Consider the following 16,946-nt stretch of genomic DNA (forward strand, 5'->3'; position numbering starts at 1 on the left):
ATCTCGACTACTTACATTAGGAATTATAAAGTGAATAGTTGGTGAAAAAATCATTCTTCATCCAGTTAATATTCAAACCTTCTGCCCTGGATACAAAATTAATAACAACAATAATAATCTTGCCTCAGTGTCCAGTACACCGATGTATGGATACCGGGATTTCCCGTATTTAAGCCCCCTCTTGGAGAAAATACTGTTTTATCTGAAATTATCGTTCCAGTTAAATGTAATGATGGCGATATATAACAATTGCAACTCTGATAATGCATTTTTAATTCTAGTACTTATACACTTTGTCATTACAAAGTTTTCTGCATTTTTAATAGTAAATATGATGTTATCGTTTTGTAACTTAGGTGACATTCCTGTTAAAAATATTATCGGAATTTAAGCCAATGAGCTTCATTTCTCGTGGGCTTATATATACAGGAAATCACAGTATTGAGATAAAATAAATTGTTATGTACAAAATTATTGAAAGCAAAAATTACTTACTACAATCATTTGATTGACGAACATAAAATTTTATGCATTGGACATATATATAATTAATTCAGTAAGTTGTAAATTTAACCATTAAAAGCGCTCAATGGGACAAAAACGTGTTACAATGGCTAGTCTCTTTAATGTTGAAATCCGACACTGCGGAAATATTAGTAATCACAACAGCAGCGGTTAGAACCAGAAGTGCTTTCCGTCAACACAAAGACGCTTTTAAAAGTCGAATCATCCGTAAGTCACGTATATTATATTTATATATTTCATATAGTTAGTGAATAGAAAATAACAACGTGATTTTTAGTCAATACGACTAATGAAAATAGAAAACTATTTAGTTATGTAAGGTTTCGCATTTCCTTGTTTTCATTTGGTAATAATCATCTTTCTTATTATAAATTAAAGGGACATATCCTAGTTTTTAAACACTAAGGCATAGTTTTGACTATTAGAGCCGTTTTTGATAACTGAAATCATACTTTACTTAGATTGTATTGTTTAGACTCACCATTTCCGCACATTTGGAGCGTTTTTGGTCATGCTGGTAATTTTAATATCACAAAAGGCATTTCTCATATTTTTAAAACCGCACGTGCGTCTGAGAAGTAACAGTTATGGAGTCGAGTTTCAGTCTATCTTTAGAGGGTGTTTCACCATTTCACAGTCACAGACTCATGTTTCACTCAATTGTAACTTTATCCAAATGTGTTACACGTTTGTAGATTAACTAAACTTAGTGTGCATTTTCATAGGCTGAAACTAGAGTCTGTCCCTTTAAGAGCACCTCAAAATCTATCCCTTTTTTTGTTGGATGAATGATTAAATTGATTACTTAAAACAATAAATGTACGAAAACAGAAGACATAACACTTTATATCGTTAATAATCTTATAGATCTATTAGTTGTAAATGTTTGTTGACGAATATATGTCATGAATTATTCAAAATAGGTTTAATTGTGGGGTTTTATGATTTTGATATTGGTATATGTTTTATTTAATATTAATTAAAAAATAAATCATGAAGTTTAAAAAGTAATATATATTACTTTTTAATATACATGTGTATATTAATAATTTTTTTAATATTATTTTACATGTTTGGGCAAAAACTAGATTAATTACAGTACTTGGTAACTGTTCTATTCAGTGATTTTGAAAAAGCGGAAACATTAAACAAATATTTTCTTTCTATTGCTTCAGTAGATGATACAAATAAAGAACTCCCTCCTTGTCAACCACGGTGTAAAGATAGATTTGAGTCATTAGTAATAAATGCAGAAGAAATATCGGATATCATAAATATACTAGCACCAAATAAGGCAATGGGTCCAGATGAGATTAGTCACAAACCACTTAAACGTATCATCCATGCAATCAAAGTTCCTCTTCAGTTTCTTTTTAACAAGTCTTTATGTACATCTAAATTCCCTAACAGATGGAAGATAGCTCATGTTAAACCTCTCTTCAAAAAAGGTGACAAATGTTATTCTACTAACTATAGACCGATATCGTTACTAAGTTGCATTGGAAAAATAAATATTTGAAAGAATTGTATTCAAACATTTATATAATTATTTTATATCCAATGACCTTCTATATAAATATCAGTGCGCATATCGCCCTAATCACAGTGCTGTTCATCAATTATTAGAATTATACTCCCAAATTTGTGAATCTTTGGACAAAAAGGAACACTTCTGTTCTGTGTTCTGTGATATGTCAAAGGCATTTGATAGAGTATGGCACAGAGGATTAATCCATAAACTTGAAAACTGTGGCATAACAGGAAATGCACTAAATTGGATTAAAGATTATATATCAAACAGAAAGCAACGAGTCATCGTAAATGGTACTCTATCACATTCAGGCATTTTAATGGCCGGAGTACCTCAAGGCTCAGTATTAGGACCTTTATTATTTTTAATTTATATTAATGATATTGCAGATAACCTAAACTGTGTAACGAGACTATTTGCTGACGATACCAACATAACATCTTCATCTAATGATATCTCTTCCATTGAAAACAACCTTAACTCAAACTTATTAAAGCTTCACAAATGGTCCCAAAAATGGCTTGTATCTTTTAATCCAGATAAAACTAGCGTTGTACTTTTTACAAAAGCAATCATACAGCCAAAACCTAATAGAAACTCATAAACATTTAGGTTTAACCTTTTCAGCAAATGCCAACTGGACAACACATATTAATAATATTTGTATATCGGCTTCGATAATGATTTCTGTACTCAGGAAATATAAATATTTATTAAATCGACAAACATTATTGAAAATATATATAACTTTTATCCGCCCGATATTAGAATATGCATCGGAAGTATGGGATGGGTGTTCTTTAGTAGAGGAAGACAATATTGAAAAAGTACAATTAGAAGCCGCCAGATTCATCACGGGTTTGCCCACATTTGCATCTAGAAAGTCTTTGTATTACGAAACTGGATTAGCAACAGTTATTTCCAGGCGTAAATTCAAAAAGCTGTGCGCAATGTTTAAAATAATGAAATGTATGGCTCCTGATTTTATGATACATAGTATACCACAAACAGTTGGACAAAGATCCCCTTACATGCTAAGAAATCGGAATGATATTTCTTTACCCCCTGCTAGAACCAATTTACTTCAACTTCATTTATCCATTCAACAATAAAACTTTGGAACAACCTACGGGCTGAAATTCGAAATTGTCAAAACATATCTTCATTTGAAAAAGCAATAAAACCCGATGTCCCATGAGGTTGCGCCATACTATTCATTTGGTAATAGAAGAGAAAATGCATTACATACCAAGTTAAGACACAGGTGTAGTGATTTAAAAGCAGACTTATATCGAGTTGGTCTTAGCACCGATTCCTCGTGCAGTTGTGGGTATAATTTTGAAAACAATTATCTTCTTTTTTTGTGAATGTATTTTATATGAAGGGCAAGGGCACTCTCTAGAATTCATTGCAAAGATTTCAGCCAATAGATTTACAACTAGTTTTAAATGGTAAAAATACTCTAAGTGAAGAAGACAATAAATAAATATTTTTTCATGTACATAAGTATATAAATGAAACAAAACGTTTCCCTTAAGTAGTAAATAAAGTATGGATTTTAAAAATTATTATTATTTATTTATTTTATTGCTATTATTATTATTATTATTATTATTTGTGTAGCCATTATGTAATCATTGCGATGCCTTGTTTGTGTTTTGTGTTTTCTTTTATCAAACCTGCTGTCTAATTATCAAACACATAGAAAACGTTATTGCGTCTCTTTTTTTCTGTTTCCTTTACTCTTTCTTTTCTCAATAATATTTATTTCTGTTCATATTTAAATTGCAAAAATATATTACTGTCGTAATATGTATGTATCTTGGAGAAGGCCTAGTAAGTTGTGTAACTTGTGTCTAATCCATTTGTTCTTTAAAAAACAATAAAATATATTTCAATCAAAACTGTTCTATTGCACTGTGTAGGCTTGTGGCTGTGCATATCTAGACAGAAAAATGAATAGTTTTAGACATGCTACCTGGCATTTCGGACTACCTCCTTTGCTCACGTTTTTTTTTTCTTCAAAATTTCAGATTGTGCTGCTAAATTTGATGCAAATTACGTTACTTAATGGTAGAACAACTACCTCTACTCTCACTCCAATTCCCGAAAGACCTGCGAGCTTCGGCTCTTGGCATTTCTTTAATCTCCCTTTTAAAAAAAATCCTATCTGTACATAGATCCGCCATTGTTGCATAATGATGTATATTATTTTATAACACAGATTTGGGAAAAAGAGGGTAAAGTGGATGTGTTACGTATGGAAACGTCACTGAAACCCGTACAGACTAAAGATTTCAAAAACAAAGACAAGTTGGTGAAATGTACAGTCATTGGAGACAGCGGGGTGGGTAAAACCTGTCTGTTGTTAACATACGTCACCAGGAAATACCCAAACTGCGTTCCAGCTTCCTTCGAGTGGCATTTAGGTAATATCAAAATTAAAACCTTGTTATAATTATACTATTTTGAAGACATTTTACGTACTACTGTATTATTTTGTTTACATAATCTATGTAATACGCCGTTTTAATATACAATCAGTGCTTCTAGTTCTAATTTTCGTAAAAGGATTTTTTTTTGTGATAAGAATTGTTTGTTTAAATTGAAGAATGAATTCGTTTCTTACTATCAAAACATCTCAATATCCTGTACGTTTCTTCATATTAACTAAGACTATTATGATCGCTATTTTGTTCTCTTCTTCTCTAAATAGAATTTACACATCTGTCTGAGCGTCGTTTTTATTAGGAAATTTATAATTGGGATTGTTTGTTGTTAACAAATACAAAGAATGTTTAATATTCACAAATTAAATAATTCATAGTAATATCTCGAATTTTAGGTACAAACTAAAATACTACCGTGTCAATCAAATTGCGACATGATATACATGTCGCTTAGATAAAGTTCATATGAAATATTGGTGCGAAACTCCACAACCTATATTTTTCCTCTTTAACGTTTTGGAATCAATATATCTAAATATGATTATAATGAAATCTTAAAATCCATTACGTTTTACGATTTGACAAAAGCTATAGTGGCGTAGCCTGGATTTTCAATTGGAGCCAACCAAATTGGTGTGTGTGTGTGTGGGGGGGGGGGGGGGGACCACACTGTCCATTAGTCATATTATTCATATGGGGGACAGGAAAATATATAACATTGGTGGGGGGGATTGGAGAGCAAGGCCAGTGGAGTGTGTGTGTGTGTGTGTGTGTGTGTGTGTGTTTCTATTTCCTGAGGTACGCACCTTTTCTGATTCGCATAAAATTCATGATTAACATTGACAATGTCAGATCGTCCTGACCAAAAACATATTTGTCGCTAAAATTTGTAACTTCAGCAAGAGGCCTTAAAGTAATGTGTAATTTAAATGCAATAATGCTGTACTAGCCAAACATACTTTACACTAGGTAATTAGTTAAGTACCTTTAAAGTGTGATTTCAGTGGGGCGGGATTTAGTCCAGAGATGCTTGGACCTTAGGATCGAACCTTCTCGGGGCATAAGTTGGGTCCCCCCCCCCCCCCCCCCCACCATGACTGATATACCAAAGACCATGATAACATGTGCTGTCTTATCTGCGGGCAAGTGCATATAAAATATCCGTTACTTGCTACGTGTCAGGGTTGTTTCAGATCCAATGGTTGATGATAAATGTATCAATTGTACTCTAGTGGAGGTCGAAAAAAAAAAAAAACTTTAAAGTGTGTTTTCATGTAAATGTTGGTATAGGATATTGAACCTGAATGTGGATGGTTTGTACCGGGCTGGTCCTACAAACAAACGTAATTCTACAAAGATGCTTTTTATTTGGGTTATATTTTAAACGTATATATATATATATATATACTTCTGTTTTAGCTGGTTCAGATTGGCGATGCGGTACATACCCAAGTGTTCAAGTGGATGGCATTAAATATAACTTGGATTTTTCAGACACTTTGGGAATGGTGAGTATGTTATAAAACTGAAGTTATAGTGAAACTGACGCAAAGAGCAAACATTCGAGGGGTGGGGGAGGGGAGGAAGTTTAATAATGCATGTGTATTTCACATCAAATTAAAAAAATATATATATATATTTTTTTATTATTATCAAATCTACTAATATACGTTAGAACAATAAGACAATATAATTAACATACATATCCCAAATATACGTCGTGCCACATGCGTCTCGATTAAATACGGCAATAGAATCACGCGAATTAATTTACTTATTACACTATTCTGGTTGGCATTGAATGAGTAACATACTATGCTGTCATGTTCAACTAATTCACCCACGTTTAATTTAACAACACGCATATGCCATCTCCAATATGCATACATGTATATAGAAAAGCAATATTCTTAATTGTAATATTGAACACTAAATAAATATTTTGTTGAAAACGGTATTCATCCCCATAAAAAAAAAATATGGCTATTTTAGTCCAAAACATTTTGTACAAAAATTTCTGCTGTGAAACATTTATATATTAATTATTCTTACCGAATTCCAGGACGAATACAAACCATTACGAGTTATCGCCTACACCACGACTGACGTGTTTGTGATCTGTTACGACATCTCTAACCGCGAATCGCTGACCAATGCCACTGGGAAGTGGATACTGGAGATCAAACAGAGTGGAATACACGCGCCGATTATCTTGGTTGGAACGAAGCTTGATCTGAGGTCAAATTACTCGGTGGCAGAGAGTCCGGGAGATCAAACCAGAAGTCTGGAGGATCAAAACAGTCTGGTACAACACAAAGAAGGACTTGAGGCGGCCAAACGCATCCGAGCAGCAGACTATATCGAATGTTCTGCTTTAACCAATGATGGGGTGACGTCCGTGTTTCTTACAGCTGCCCATGCTGCTTTACACAAAATATCTCACAAGGAAACATCAAAGAAACAAGGTTGCCACTGTGTTGTTCTTTAAGGATGTTGGATCCTGGATATTTGATCCATGCAACACTTATGTATTGGCACAGTTGCATTTGAAAATGTACACTCGGGGAAAAGATGGTAGCAATATAATACAGTCCATTTGATAATCACGTTGTCAAAATCTGCCCCCCCCCCCCCCCCCCCCCCCCACCACCGCATATATTATTACAAAGCAAGCTGCATGGAGTATAGTGCAACCATATTCAAAATGTGAATATTATTAATACACGATGTATGATTCTCTAACCTTTGAATAAAACACTAATTGCATTGTATAATAATCAGGAATGTACGCAATAAATAGTTAGTTTGGGATCTGAACAGTGAAAATGGGTTATTAAATGTTTTTTAGAAGATAGAAATGATTCTATCATTTTGTTTAACAACACAATTTCATTTCAATGACATTACAAGTTCAAAGTTTGCATTGTTCTGGGTAGCGCGTTGTTCTTTTGTTGTGCGTGTGTTGAAGATTTTAAAATAAATGTTATTTGGTGTACAAGTTCGTTTTATTCATTTTATTTCATTGTAGTGCTGACATCCATTTCTTACACACCCGTTGGTGAGAACATCATTCGTTATTTTTTTATAACACATACTTGTTAACAATTTCAAGATATACGAAGGGCCGTTCCTATATAAATGACCAGGTAACCAATAACATACATCCAATAAAAACAGCACGATCGAAATCGATTACACTGTGACGTATAGTAAACCTGACAATCATTTGTCTGTGACGCGTATGTCGAAAGAAATGTAAACATTTGCTAAAAATCTGGTTTTTGAGGATATTAATAAATAGAATAGTACATTCGTGTCCGGTAGATACCATTTATCTTACAACTCATTGTTTAAAAACGTATCAAACTCACTTTCGCTCGTTAGATACATTTTAAAACAACTGGTATCTAACGGTCACTCATGTATTATTCTCTATGTATATATAGAATATCCGGTTACTACGTTTTGATATCGTGGTTATTTGGCGAGGTTCAATAACGAACGTGTTATACCGTCATCTAAACCTCGCCAAATAACCACGATATCAAAACGTAGTAACCTGATATTATATATATATATATATATATATATATATATATATATATATATATATATTGTGTGTGTGTGACTATCTGTTTATGAGCTCTCTCTCTCTCTCTCTCTTCCTCTCTCTCTCTCTCTCCTCTCTCTCTCTCTCTCTCCTCTCTCCTCTCCTCTCTCTCCTCACTCTCTCTCTCTCTCTCTCTCTCTCTCTCTGTGTGTGTGTGCTCGTGGTTGTAGGTAGGTAAGGAAAGAGGAACCCATGAACGCATACACGTATGCATGATGTATGTCCGAATACGTTCATCCATCTATCGGGGTGGTAAAGCGCTCGCCTGATGTGCGGTCGGTCTATGATCGATCCCCGTCGGTGGCCCATTGAGCTATTTCTCGATCCAGCCAGTGTACCGATACTGGTATATCAAAGGCCGTGGTATGTACTATCCTGTCTGTGGGATGGTGCATGTAAAATATCCCTTGCTACTAATGGAAAAAAGTATCGGGTTTCCTCTCTAAGACTATATGTCAGAATTACCAAATGTTTGACATCCAATATCCAATGAATAATAAATCAATGTGCTCTACTGGTGTCGTTAAACAACAACAACAAAAAACCCAAACCCTATCCATCTTTTCGTGAACTCAACTCGGCGCAATATGTGCAATGTGCAAATGACCAGGCGCATACTACGTATACTGATCACATGAATCAGCCAAACGGAAATCCTAATGGTAAGGGATGTGTGCGGCAAGCAAAACACTTGAAACGGTGTCACTTTCACCACTTGGTCTAAACAGTGACTCCTCCCCACACAAATGTGCCGTTTACATGTTTAAGTTCTGACTGACTGACTGAACTGACCTATTTACTCATGGCGACTAAAACGCACTCGGTGGTGTGTGCGGCTGTGGGAGACGGAGGGGTGGGGAAGACATGCCTGATGCTTACCTTTCTGACGGGCAAATACCCGGACCAGTACCTGCCTGGAGCTATGGAATGGAACTCCGGTAAGTATATCGAAATCTTGTTTTAAAATGTTTTATTTGACAGTTGTGTATCCATTAAAATTGATTTCTCTTATGCAATGGCATATTAATGCGATATTAATTTAAAGACGTGGTAAAAGCGAAATTGAATTGAATTAAATTGAAGACGTAGTGTTTTGGTTTCATAATGGAACTATTTAAGTCGTTAAAAACAGCTATTGCTATACCTAATTATGGTAAGAGTTATATGGCTTCCCGTTTTTGTTATAATGCATGTATTCAGGGCAAAGGCAAGTGGTATATCAAATTGCAAAGTAATTTGACTACAGAAACTTGCACATTCTTGTATGTTTATAATGTGTGGTATATACACGAAGGCATGTTTACAACAACATCAGCAAATATTTAACAAAGATATTCCTGTAAAATGAAACCAACTAATTATTGTAAAACGTCACGAAAATATTATCGTGCGTGCGTGCGAGAGAGAGAGAGAGAGAGAGAGAGAGAGAGAGAGAGAGAGAGAGAGAGAGAGGGGGGGGGGGATATTTTAAGCTATAGTGTTTTGTAACAATGTGAATTATTTGTCTTACATGTATAGTCATAGAAACAGAGACGCAACGTCGAGTTTCAAACCTTTTAAAGAGGATAGTGTTAAACAATGACTTTTGTTTTATTACGCAATAAACAATGTATCCCATTGAATGTGGCCATAGAGTTGCTATAGTACAGTCTGTGACTCAAACAAGACCGACACCATCGTACAATCGGCACTCCTGGAATGTCTTAATTATAAGTCATGCATCCAGTCATAAGTGACATGCTACTAATGCTACTAATACAACCATAATTATATCATAGTACTTAGTTAAGTATTGCCAAGACGAAAGCAAAACGATATACAATGCAATACAATACAAAATGCTTTATTTCTGTGCTTATATATGGTGTATACATATAATTATACATATAAACACAGTATGGTGATCCAGCAATAGTAAAGCTAATGAAAAAATAATGAACGACTAAATACATGTACATGTATATGTATAATAATGAATGAGCCAGGGAATCGAGATTCAAGCAAACACGTGTTTGTGTTTGAAGCAAGTCCCCGCGGGCTCTCTTTACGGGAATGTCTTGACGTATCTAGGTGAGAATAAATGTAATCAATAACATATACTTCACTCTTAAATGTCCATCATCATACTTTATAACGATTTATTTATATCTTTTTTGAAGTAACATTACCGAATTAATCCAGTGGTAGATTCTGTAAAATAAAAATAGGTGGTGGTAAGAAAATGGTTGAAGGTAGGGGTAACTATCAATAGAAAAAACCCCCCACAAACCCCCCTCCAAAGAAACCCCAAACAAACAAACCCCAAACATACAAATCTGAAAAATAACACCCAGTTCATTATTATCAATAGTTAAACACTTACCATTCTGAGAGTAGTAAGTTTTTAAGTGAGACATTTTAAGGAAATTAGTTTTCCTCCCTAGTCCAACCTTGGATCAGCCCATGTAATCGCTTTAAACATTCTCTTGACATAATTCTCCTAATGATTGCATATAAAGCGATGACAGATTCCGTCTAAGTGCGAGAAATTAACTTTTATGTACATACCTATTCAGAACCAGTTTTGATACAGTATATTATAAGAACGGTTATTTTACTTAATATTCGCTTTCCTTATTTTCTGTGTCTGTGTCTTGTTTGTTTCTTTGTTTATTTTGTTTTGTTTCCTTAGTTGTTTTTTATTTATGTTGTTGATGTTTTTGTAACTATTTTCAGAATATTCACATGTTACTGAGAAGCCGGTTAAACTGCAATACGAAGGGATGGAAGTTTCACTTACACTCGTCGATACTGTGGGTTTGGTAAGCGTATACATGTTTCTTACACATCCGTTGATGGGAATATCACCTTTAAATTGTTATCACAAGTATATGTGTTATTAGTATGAGTTATCAAAAATTAGGTCGCTACTGCTATATCATCCAGTGGAAATCCAAATCGATATATCTGTGACGTGTAAGTTAACCTAAAACTGATTTTATTTGTGTGTGTGTGTGTGTTTTGTGCTAGGGCCGTAAATAAGTTTTAGTTGGAAAAAACATTTAAATTTATTTTCAACCGGAGGGGGGGGGGGGGGGGGGGGGGGGGGGGGGGGGGGGGGGGTGGGGGGGGGGGTGGGGGGGGGGGGGGGGGGGGTCTTGGGGGGGGGGGGGGGGGGGGGGGGGGGTGAAGATATATTAGAAATAGATTACTATATTCGCGTCCGTCAGATACCATTTACTTGTTGCTTAGACGCATATCTAACTCGCTTTCAATCGTTAGATACGTTTTAAAACCACTCGTTAAAAAAAAGGTATCAAGCGGTCACTCGTGTAGTATTCTCTATAAAAATACAAATTTCTTGAATGTAACATATCTCAAACAATTCTATATTTAAGGTATTAAAGAAGAATTAATTATGAACCTTTTATATATTAATAAAAAAAACCGATATATGCAGAGCATATTTAGTAAATAACTGATAAATCATATTCAGTTACCTATACCACACTTCATAAGAATTGGCAATTGTTGTGTTACCATGTGGTATTTTTAAACTGGCAGTGAAAAAAAGAGTAGGCCTATCATTGACGACAAAGTATCATTTAGTTTCTGATACAGGTCACTCGAAATGAGATAAAACCATTATACACATTGAATGTACAATCCTTGTACCTCCCGACCACAGGCTGCAATATTTTTAACGACCTGACATTGCAGGGTCAGGACGTAGCCCAGTGTTAAGCCCTCGTCTGATGCGCGGTCGGTCTAGGATCAATCCCAGTTGCTGGTCTCATTGGGCTATTTCTTCTTCCGGGCAGTGCACCACGACTGGTATATCAAAGGCCGTGATATATGCTAACCTGTCTCTGGGTTTCCTCTCTAACACTATATGTCAAAATTACCAAATTTTTTAATCCAATAGCCGATGATTAATAAATCAATGTGCTCTAATGGTGCCATTATAATTAAACAAAATAAACTTTTAACTTTTGTAGCCCAAATATATAATGCCCGGAACATCATATATATATGCTGCTTGTTAATTTCTGTTTTTGTTTCATGTTACAGGATGAATATCAACGTTTGCGAGGTATGGTTTGTGCGAAAACCGACGTTTATCTTCTGTGTTACGACGTCACCATGCCGTCTACCTTGGAAAGGATTGAACACCACTGGCTTCCGGAAATCAAAGAATATTCTGAAACCGCCCCATATATTCTAGTGGGCATGAAGACAGACGAAAGGACGAAAATAGACAAAGACAGTGGCCCCAGATACAAGGCTATACCTACAGAGGAAGGCTTAAGAATGGCAGAGCGCCTTGGTGCATTTGGTTATGTGGAATGTTCTGCGAAAAAGGGCCGAGGCATACGAAGAGTTTTTGAAAGTGCCGCTTTGGCATATTTAGACAGATATATGCCCGAGAATACAAGAAAAAAGAGTTGTGCCATTTCCTAACAATTTATTCAAAACACATCAGATTTAAAACAAAAAAATTTGCACATGTATATTTAGTACAATTTAGTATTAACATTCTTGTACAATATTAGTCATGTAGTTAAAGGCACAGAACATGCATGACTTAGCCAGTCACTAAAGGTACATTTTAGATCGGAATAAGATTGGAGTTTTGTTACAGTTTTATTATTGGCAGATCAGTTCACGTGACATCTCTGCTAATAGTAATACAATCGGGTGTTTGTTTGTTTTTCGAAAGAAATTTACTCAAGGAACATAAAACAAATCTTAAAACAAATTTTATTTACAATTCCGTTGATAATTATTAACTTTAAAAAAAGCAACAACAAATCGCAGAAGGAACAAAACATTTAGGATATATAGAAATTGATGTTCCAGAATTACATAGTATGTAACATATGAGTATATATACGAAAGGGAAGAAGGAAAATACATGCTTAATAAAATGAACACATTACTCGTATAACGTTAAATACGGTATACTTTGTTATTCCTTCTTCCTTTTTGTTTGCGTCACTGCACACAATGTTTTCATTCACAATCTTTCTTCTTGTATGATTATTTTGATAGCAGTTGAAATACAAACATTTGAACATATAATACTAATAAAATCATATAGAATTTTCTAACTGCTGTTTGTCACACTTAGTATTTGGTTTAGTTCTAGGAGTTTCACTGTTAGAATCAGTGGATTCACGATTTGAGGATGTGCAAGGACTATTCTCACCTTATTATTCTTATTAACATTATTATGGCTGATGGGAATTTAATTTTTTAATTTTATTATTTTATTGTTTGAAATAAAAGATATTTTAATGCAAAATAATTGGCGAATGCAGGGGATATGTGTGTGTGTGTGTGTGGGGGGGGGGGGGGGGGGGTGTCGGAGATTGAACTCCTTGTGTTCCAAGCGAATTTTCCTTTGATATATTTTTTTTCTGGGGGAGCATGACACGACCCCTCCTCCCCACTCCAAACAACCGACAATCAATTATCCTCATGAGTAATAAGATGTTTACGGTAGACTTCCTAGAAATCTTCTTAGCTCCGCCCCTTCCTCCCTCCCCGTTTCTCTATAGCTGGTAATCCTCAGATTTCGTTTTTATAGTGGGTTTTTTTTAAAAGTAACTGAAATAATTAGCTGAAATATAATAGTGCAAAATGTGACAATTCAAAATTCGACCGCAACTCGGACACATTCGCTTGTTTACAAGTCGGACAAAGTGTTTTAAAATCGGAAAGTGAATTATTTTCACAGATCTTGTTCAGGAAGAAAAAACAACACCTATAGTATTAATCAAGTTTGTATTCATTTAGACTATACCATACATGGTAGGGTGCAGTTTTGGTCGCAATAGGGCGCAGACGGTTTGGGTTGTTAGGGATGCCCGAGTAGTCGGCCTCCCCCCCCCCCCCCCCCCCCCTACCCGGCGCGCCTGTCCCATGGAAATCCGGCCCAGCTACCTTGGGTGTAAGCTGGATGATTGTTGCGCTTACTGGATTGGACGCGATGCCTCCTCTTTGCGAACCCTTTTACTCCAGGGCTAATACTAAATATTAATATTATATTGATTAATTTAATTTATAATTATATTTTCTTTTTCATTTAGACCAGATAGAAAATTATGCGCCTACTAATTACTTTAAACTCTATAACACTTATATATTATTTATCTAATTGGCGCCATAAATTATCTTAAGTCCCTTAAGAATCTTTTATTTTCATTTTATTTTCGCTATTTATTTCTAAATTTCCAAACTGTTTCCTACATATTACCCTGACCTCATTCCCCTACCCACTCCCGTCCCAGGACTGACCACTGGTGTCTGAACCTCTTGGATGTGAGCACGTTAATAGAGTTCCCAGTTCCCAGTTCCCAAATATACCTAAATGGATAATGTAACCAACTGCATAACAGTTTTACTTAAAGTTCTAAATTATATTCCCAGCTTTGCCGTAGGGAATTTACTTGATACTGAGTCAACACTGACATTATAAAAGATAAATTTGAATTGTTCGACTCAGTGATGTAGCTTAAGTTTCAAGCAAAATTAAGTGAGATAAAAGTTTTAAGATATATTTTAACTAAATACCATGTCCATCCTAAATATTTATAGTTGGTCTCTTCTAGCGCTAAAAGATAACGTAAAATGTTAGGCCTCACTACAGACTGCAGAAACCCGTGCTAGATTGGCCGAATTAAAATCAAAATTGACAACAGCATCTGTTTTCATATGTACTGACAACATATACCATTTCGAAGATATTTCATATTTTCATTTATTTTTACTCATAATTTTAAACGATGAATATTCATGTTTCAGTTTTTGTCACATGACCTCCTTTGACCATACCAGCTGTCTTTATGAGCACATCAGCTAACCGTTCCACTTTACCTTCATGTTTACAAAAGTAAATGCACCACACACACTGCACAATAATATGGTCAAAATCAAAAATAAAATCGATGTTTGCCTGTTTGTGTTTAGGTTTTTTCATACATTTGTCTTGATTAGTATCGTTGCTAGATGTGAATGCGTATACCGCAACACGTGCCACAATTCGGTACTATCGTGTACCTTGAATGGTGTAATGAGATCTTAAATTAATAACCGAAACAAAAACAAAATATCCGATATGAAGTCATTGTATCCATATGTTATCCTGCATATGGTTAAATAAACCGACACAATATTTCAAAATGATGTTGTATATGTTACGTTATTATTTTTAATAAATGTATCTCATTTTTAAAATTTCTTACGAGCGAAATCTGCTGATGGGAAAGCATAAAATCTATTATAAATTAATCGATTTTTTTTTTTTAGAAATATTGTCTCTTGGTTAGTAGACGTTCAACTTAAAGCCTATAAAACTGAGTTAACATCATCATTATGTGCATTGTGATATCAAAGATGACAAGGTACCATCCATTATGTTATACAGACCATGAAAAAAAAAACCTTTTTCAGGCGGCGGCCTAAACTTCGCATAATACAATAAATGTACATGGATGCAAGGCAGTCTTTCACGGCACGAAGTATCCACATTTTAAAAAATCATGGTCTGTGCATTCGTATATTCAATGATAATTTGACGTGTAAACCATCCACATGCAGTTGTCCCCTATACAGTATTTGTTTTGTGAACGTGTTCTGCTCAATTGTCTGTAGGCCTATGTTTGTAAAAACAAAACCACTGAAATAATTTCCTTCCGAATTAGCCAAACAGAGCTCTTAAAAACTGAATCAATGATTGATCATATAGATACATTACGCTAAACAAGTTTAAGTGAATTTGATTGAAACTTATTTCATTGCGCATACATATGTACATTTACGTACACACATATATACACACACAAAAGGATTGGACATCTCACCATATTATAACAATATTGGCGACTGCAACTACAAAATATTTAACGAATTTAAAAGAAGTTGTGTTTGCTGGTGAGTGGTGTTACAGTTTATATTCAAAGAAATAATGGTTGTTGCTCGCACATGATACCTCAGTTAGAAGAAGGATTCGCAATAAATTTACAACGGTACTACAAACGTATCTTAATCTGTTGTGTAAAATATATTTCTTGCGATTCCATATGAACGGATTGAATGCAGATGCCTACGTGAAATAATCGTTATCCCTAAGAACATCACCTACCAAAAAAAAGAAGGTTTGTTAGCAAAAACCGAATCACAGTTTTAAAGGCTTATGTACTAGTAGTATTATACTCCCACCCTTGACTCGTCGATTTGTTTCTTTCAATGCTTGTTACCTAATCTGGCTAAACTGAAACAAACGAAACAGTTTATCAATTCAGCTGAAAGTGAAATAAAAAACTGTTTTAAAAGTTTCACTTCATTTCCGTTATACATGTATATTAATTATCTAATTAATATCATATTGTCAATCAGTACATAAAGGCTAAAGACCCTGTACAAATGCACATGCGTGCAATTGCTTTACGTTGAATATTCTAAACTAGAAGTCCCTATGATAATTGTTTAATAGATAAATATGCTGTTATTGGTTTGTTTGGGGGGGGGGGGGGGGGGGGGTCGTTTTTTATTTTCTTTAAATACATGTACTTATTTTTGTGCTTATATCCAACTGAGATTCAGACACGCTGTACATAGGCTACACCTCATGCAGCTATCTGGCTGATTGTCCAGGACAGTGGGTTAGTGCTAGGTTAGATGTTAATGAGAAAGAAGTCGGTGTAGTGGCCTTACACCTACCCAGTGAGTCGTTAAACTAACTGGGGTGCGAACCAGCCTTACTTAGTTTTTGTCTATGACGATGGACGTTCTGTTACTCTGAATGATGGCTCGCAGGATCGATGAACTTTGGGTCTTTTTAACCTTT

At 34.9% G+C, this 16,946-nt stretch overlaps 2 protein-coding genes across 2 annotated transcripts; both read left to right on the forward strand.

The window, feature by feature from the left end:
• Positions 1-629: 629 nt before the first annotated feature.
• Positions 630-7,501, forward strand: LOC121372280 (rho-related protein rac1B-like). Its single transcript, XM_041498570.1, has 4 exons — positions 630-732; positions 4,281-4,485; positions 5,926-6,014; positions 6,569-7,501. Exons 2-4 carry the CDS (start codon positions 4,317-4,319, stop codon positions 6,992-6,994), a joined length of 684 nt encoding a protein of 227 aa, XP_041354504.1. The 5' UTR covers positions 630-732; positions 4,281-4,316; the 3' UTR covers positions 6,995-7,501.
• Positions 7,502-8,853: 1,352 nt separating this feature from the next.
• LOC121372281 (cdc42 homolog) lies at positions 8,854-13,203 on the forward strand. The gene is made up of 3 exons (XM_041498571.1): positions 8,854-9,054; positions 10,832-10,917; positions 12,167-13,203. Exons 1-3 carry the CDS (start codon positions 8,919-8,921, stop codon positions 12,554-12,556), a joined length of 612 nt encoding a protein of 203 aa, XP_041354505.1. The 5' UTR covers positions 8,854-8,918; the 3' UTR covers positions 12,557-13,203.
• The last annotated feature ends 3,743 nt before the right edge of the window (positions 13,204-16,946 follow it).

This window comes from Gigantopelta aegis, chromosome 4 (assembly GCF_016097555.1).
Source record: "Gigantopelta aegis isolate Gae_Host chromosome 4, Gae_host_genome, whole genome shotgun sequence".
In the NCBI taxonomy this organism is placed as follows: Eukaryota; Metazoa; Mollusca; class Gastropoda; order Neomphalida; family Peltospiridae; genus Gigantopelta; species Gigantopelta aegis.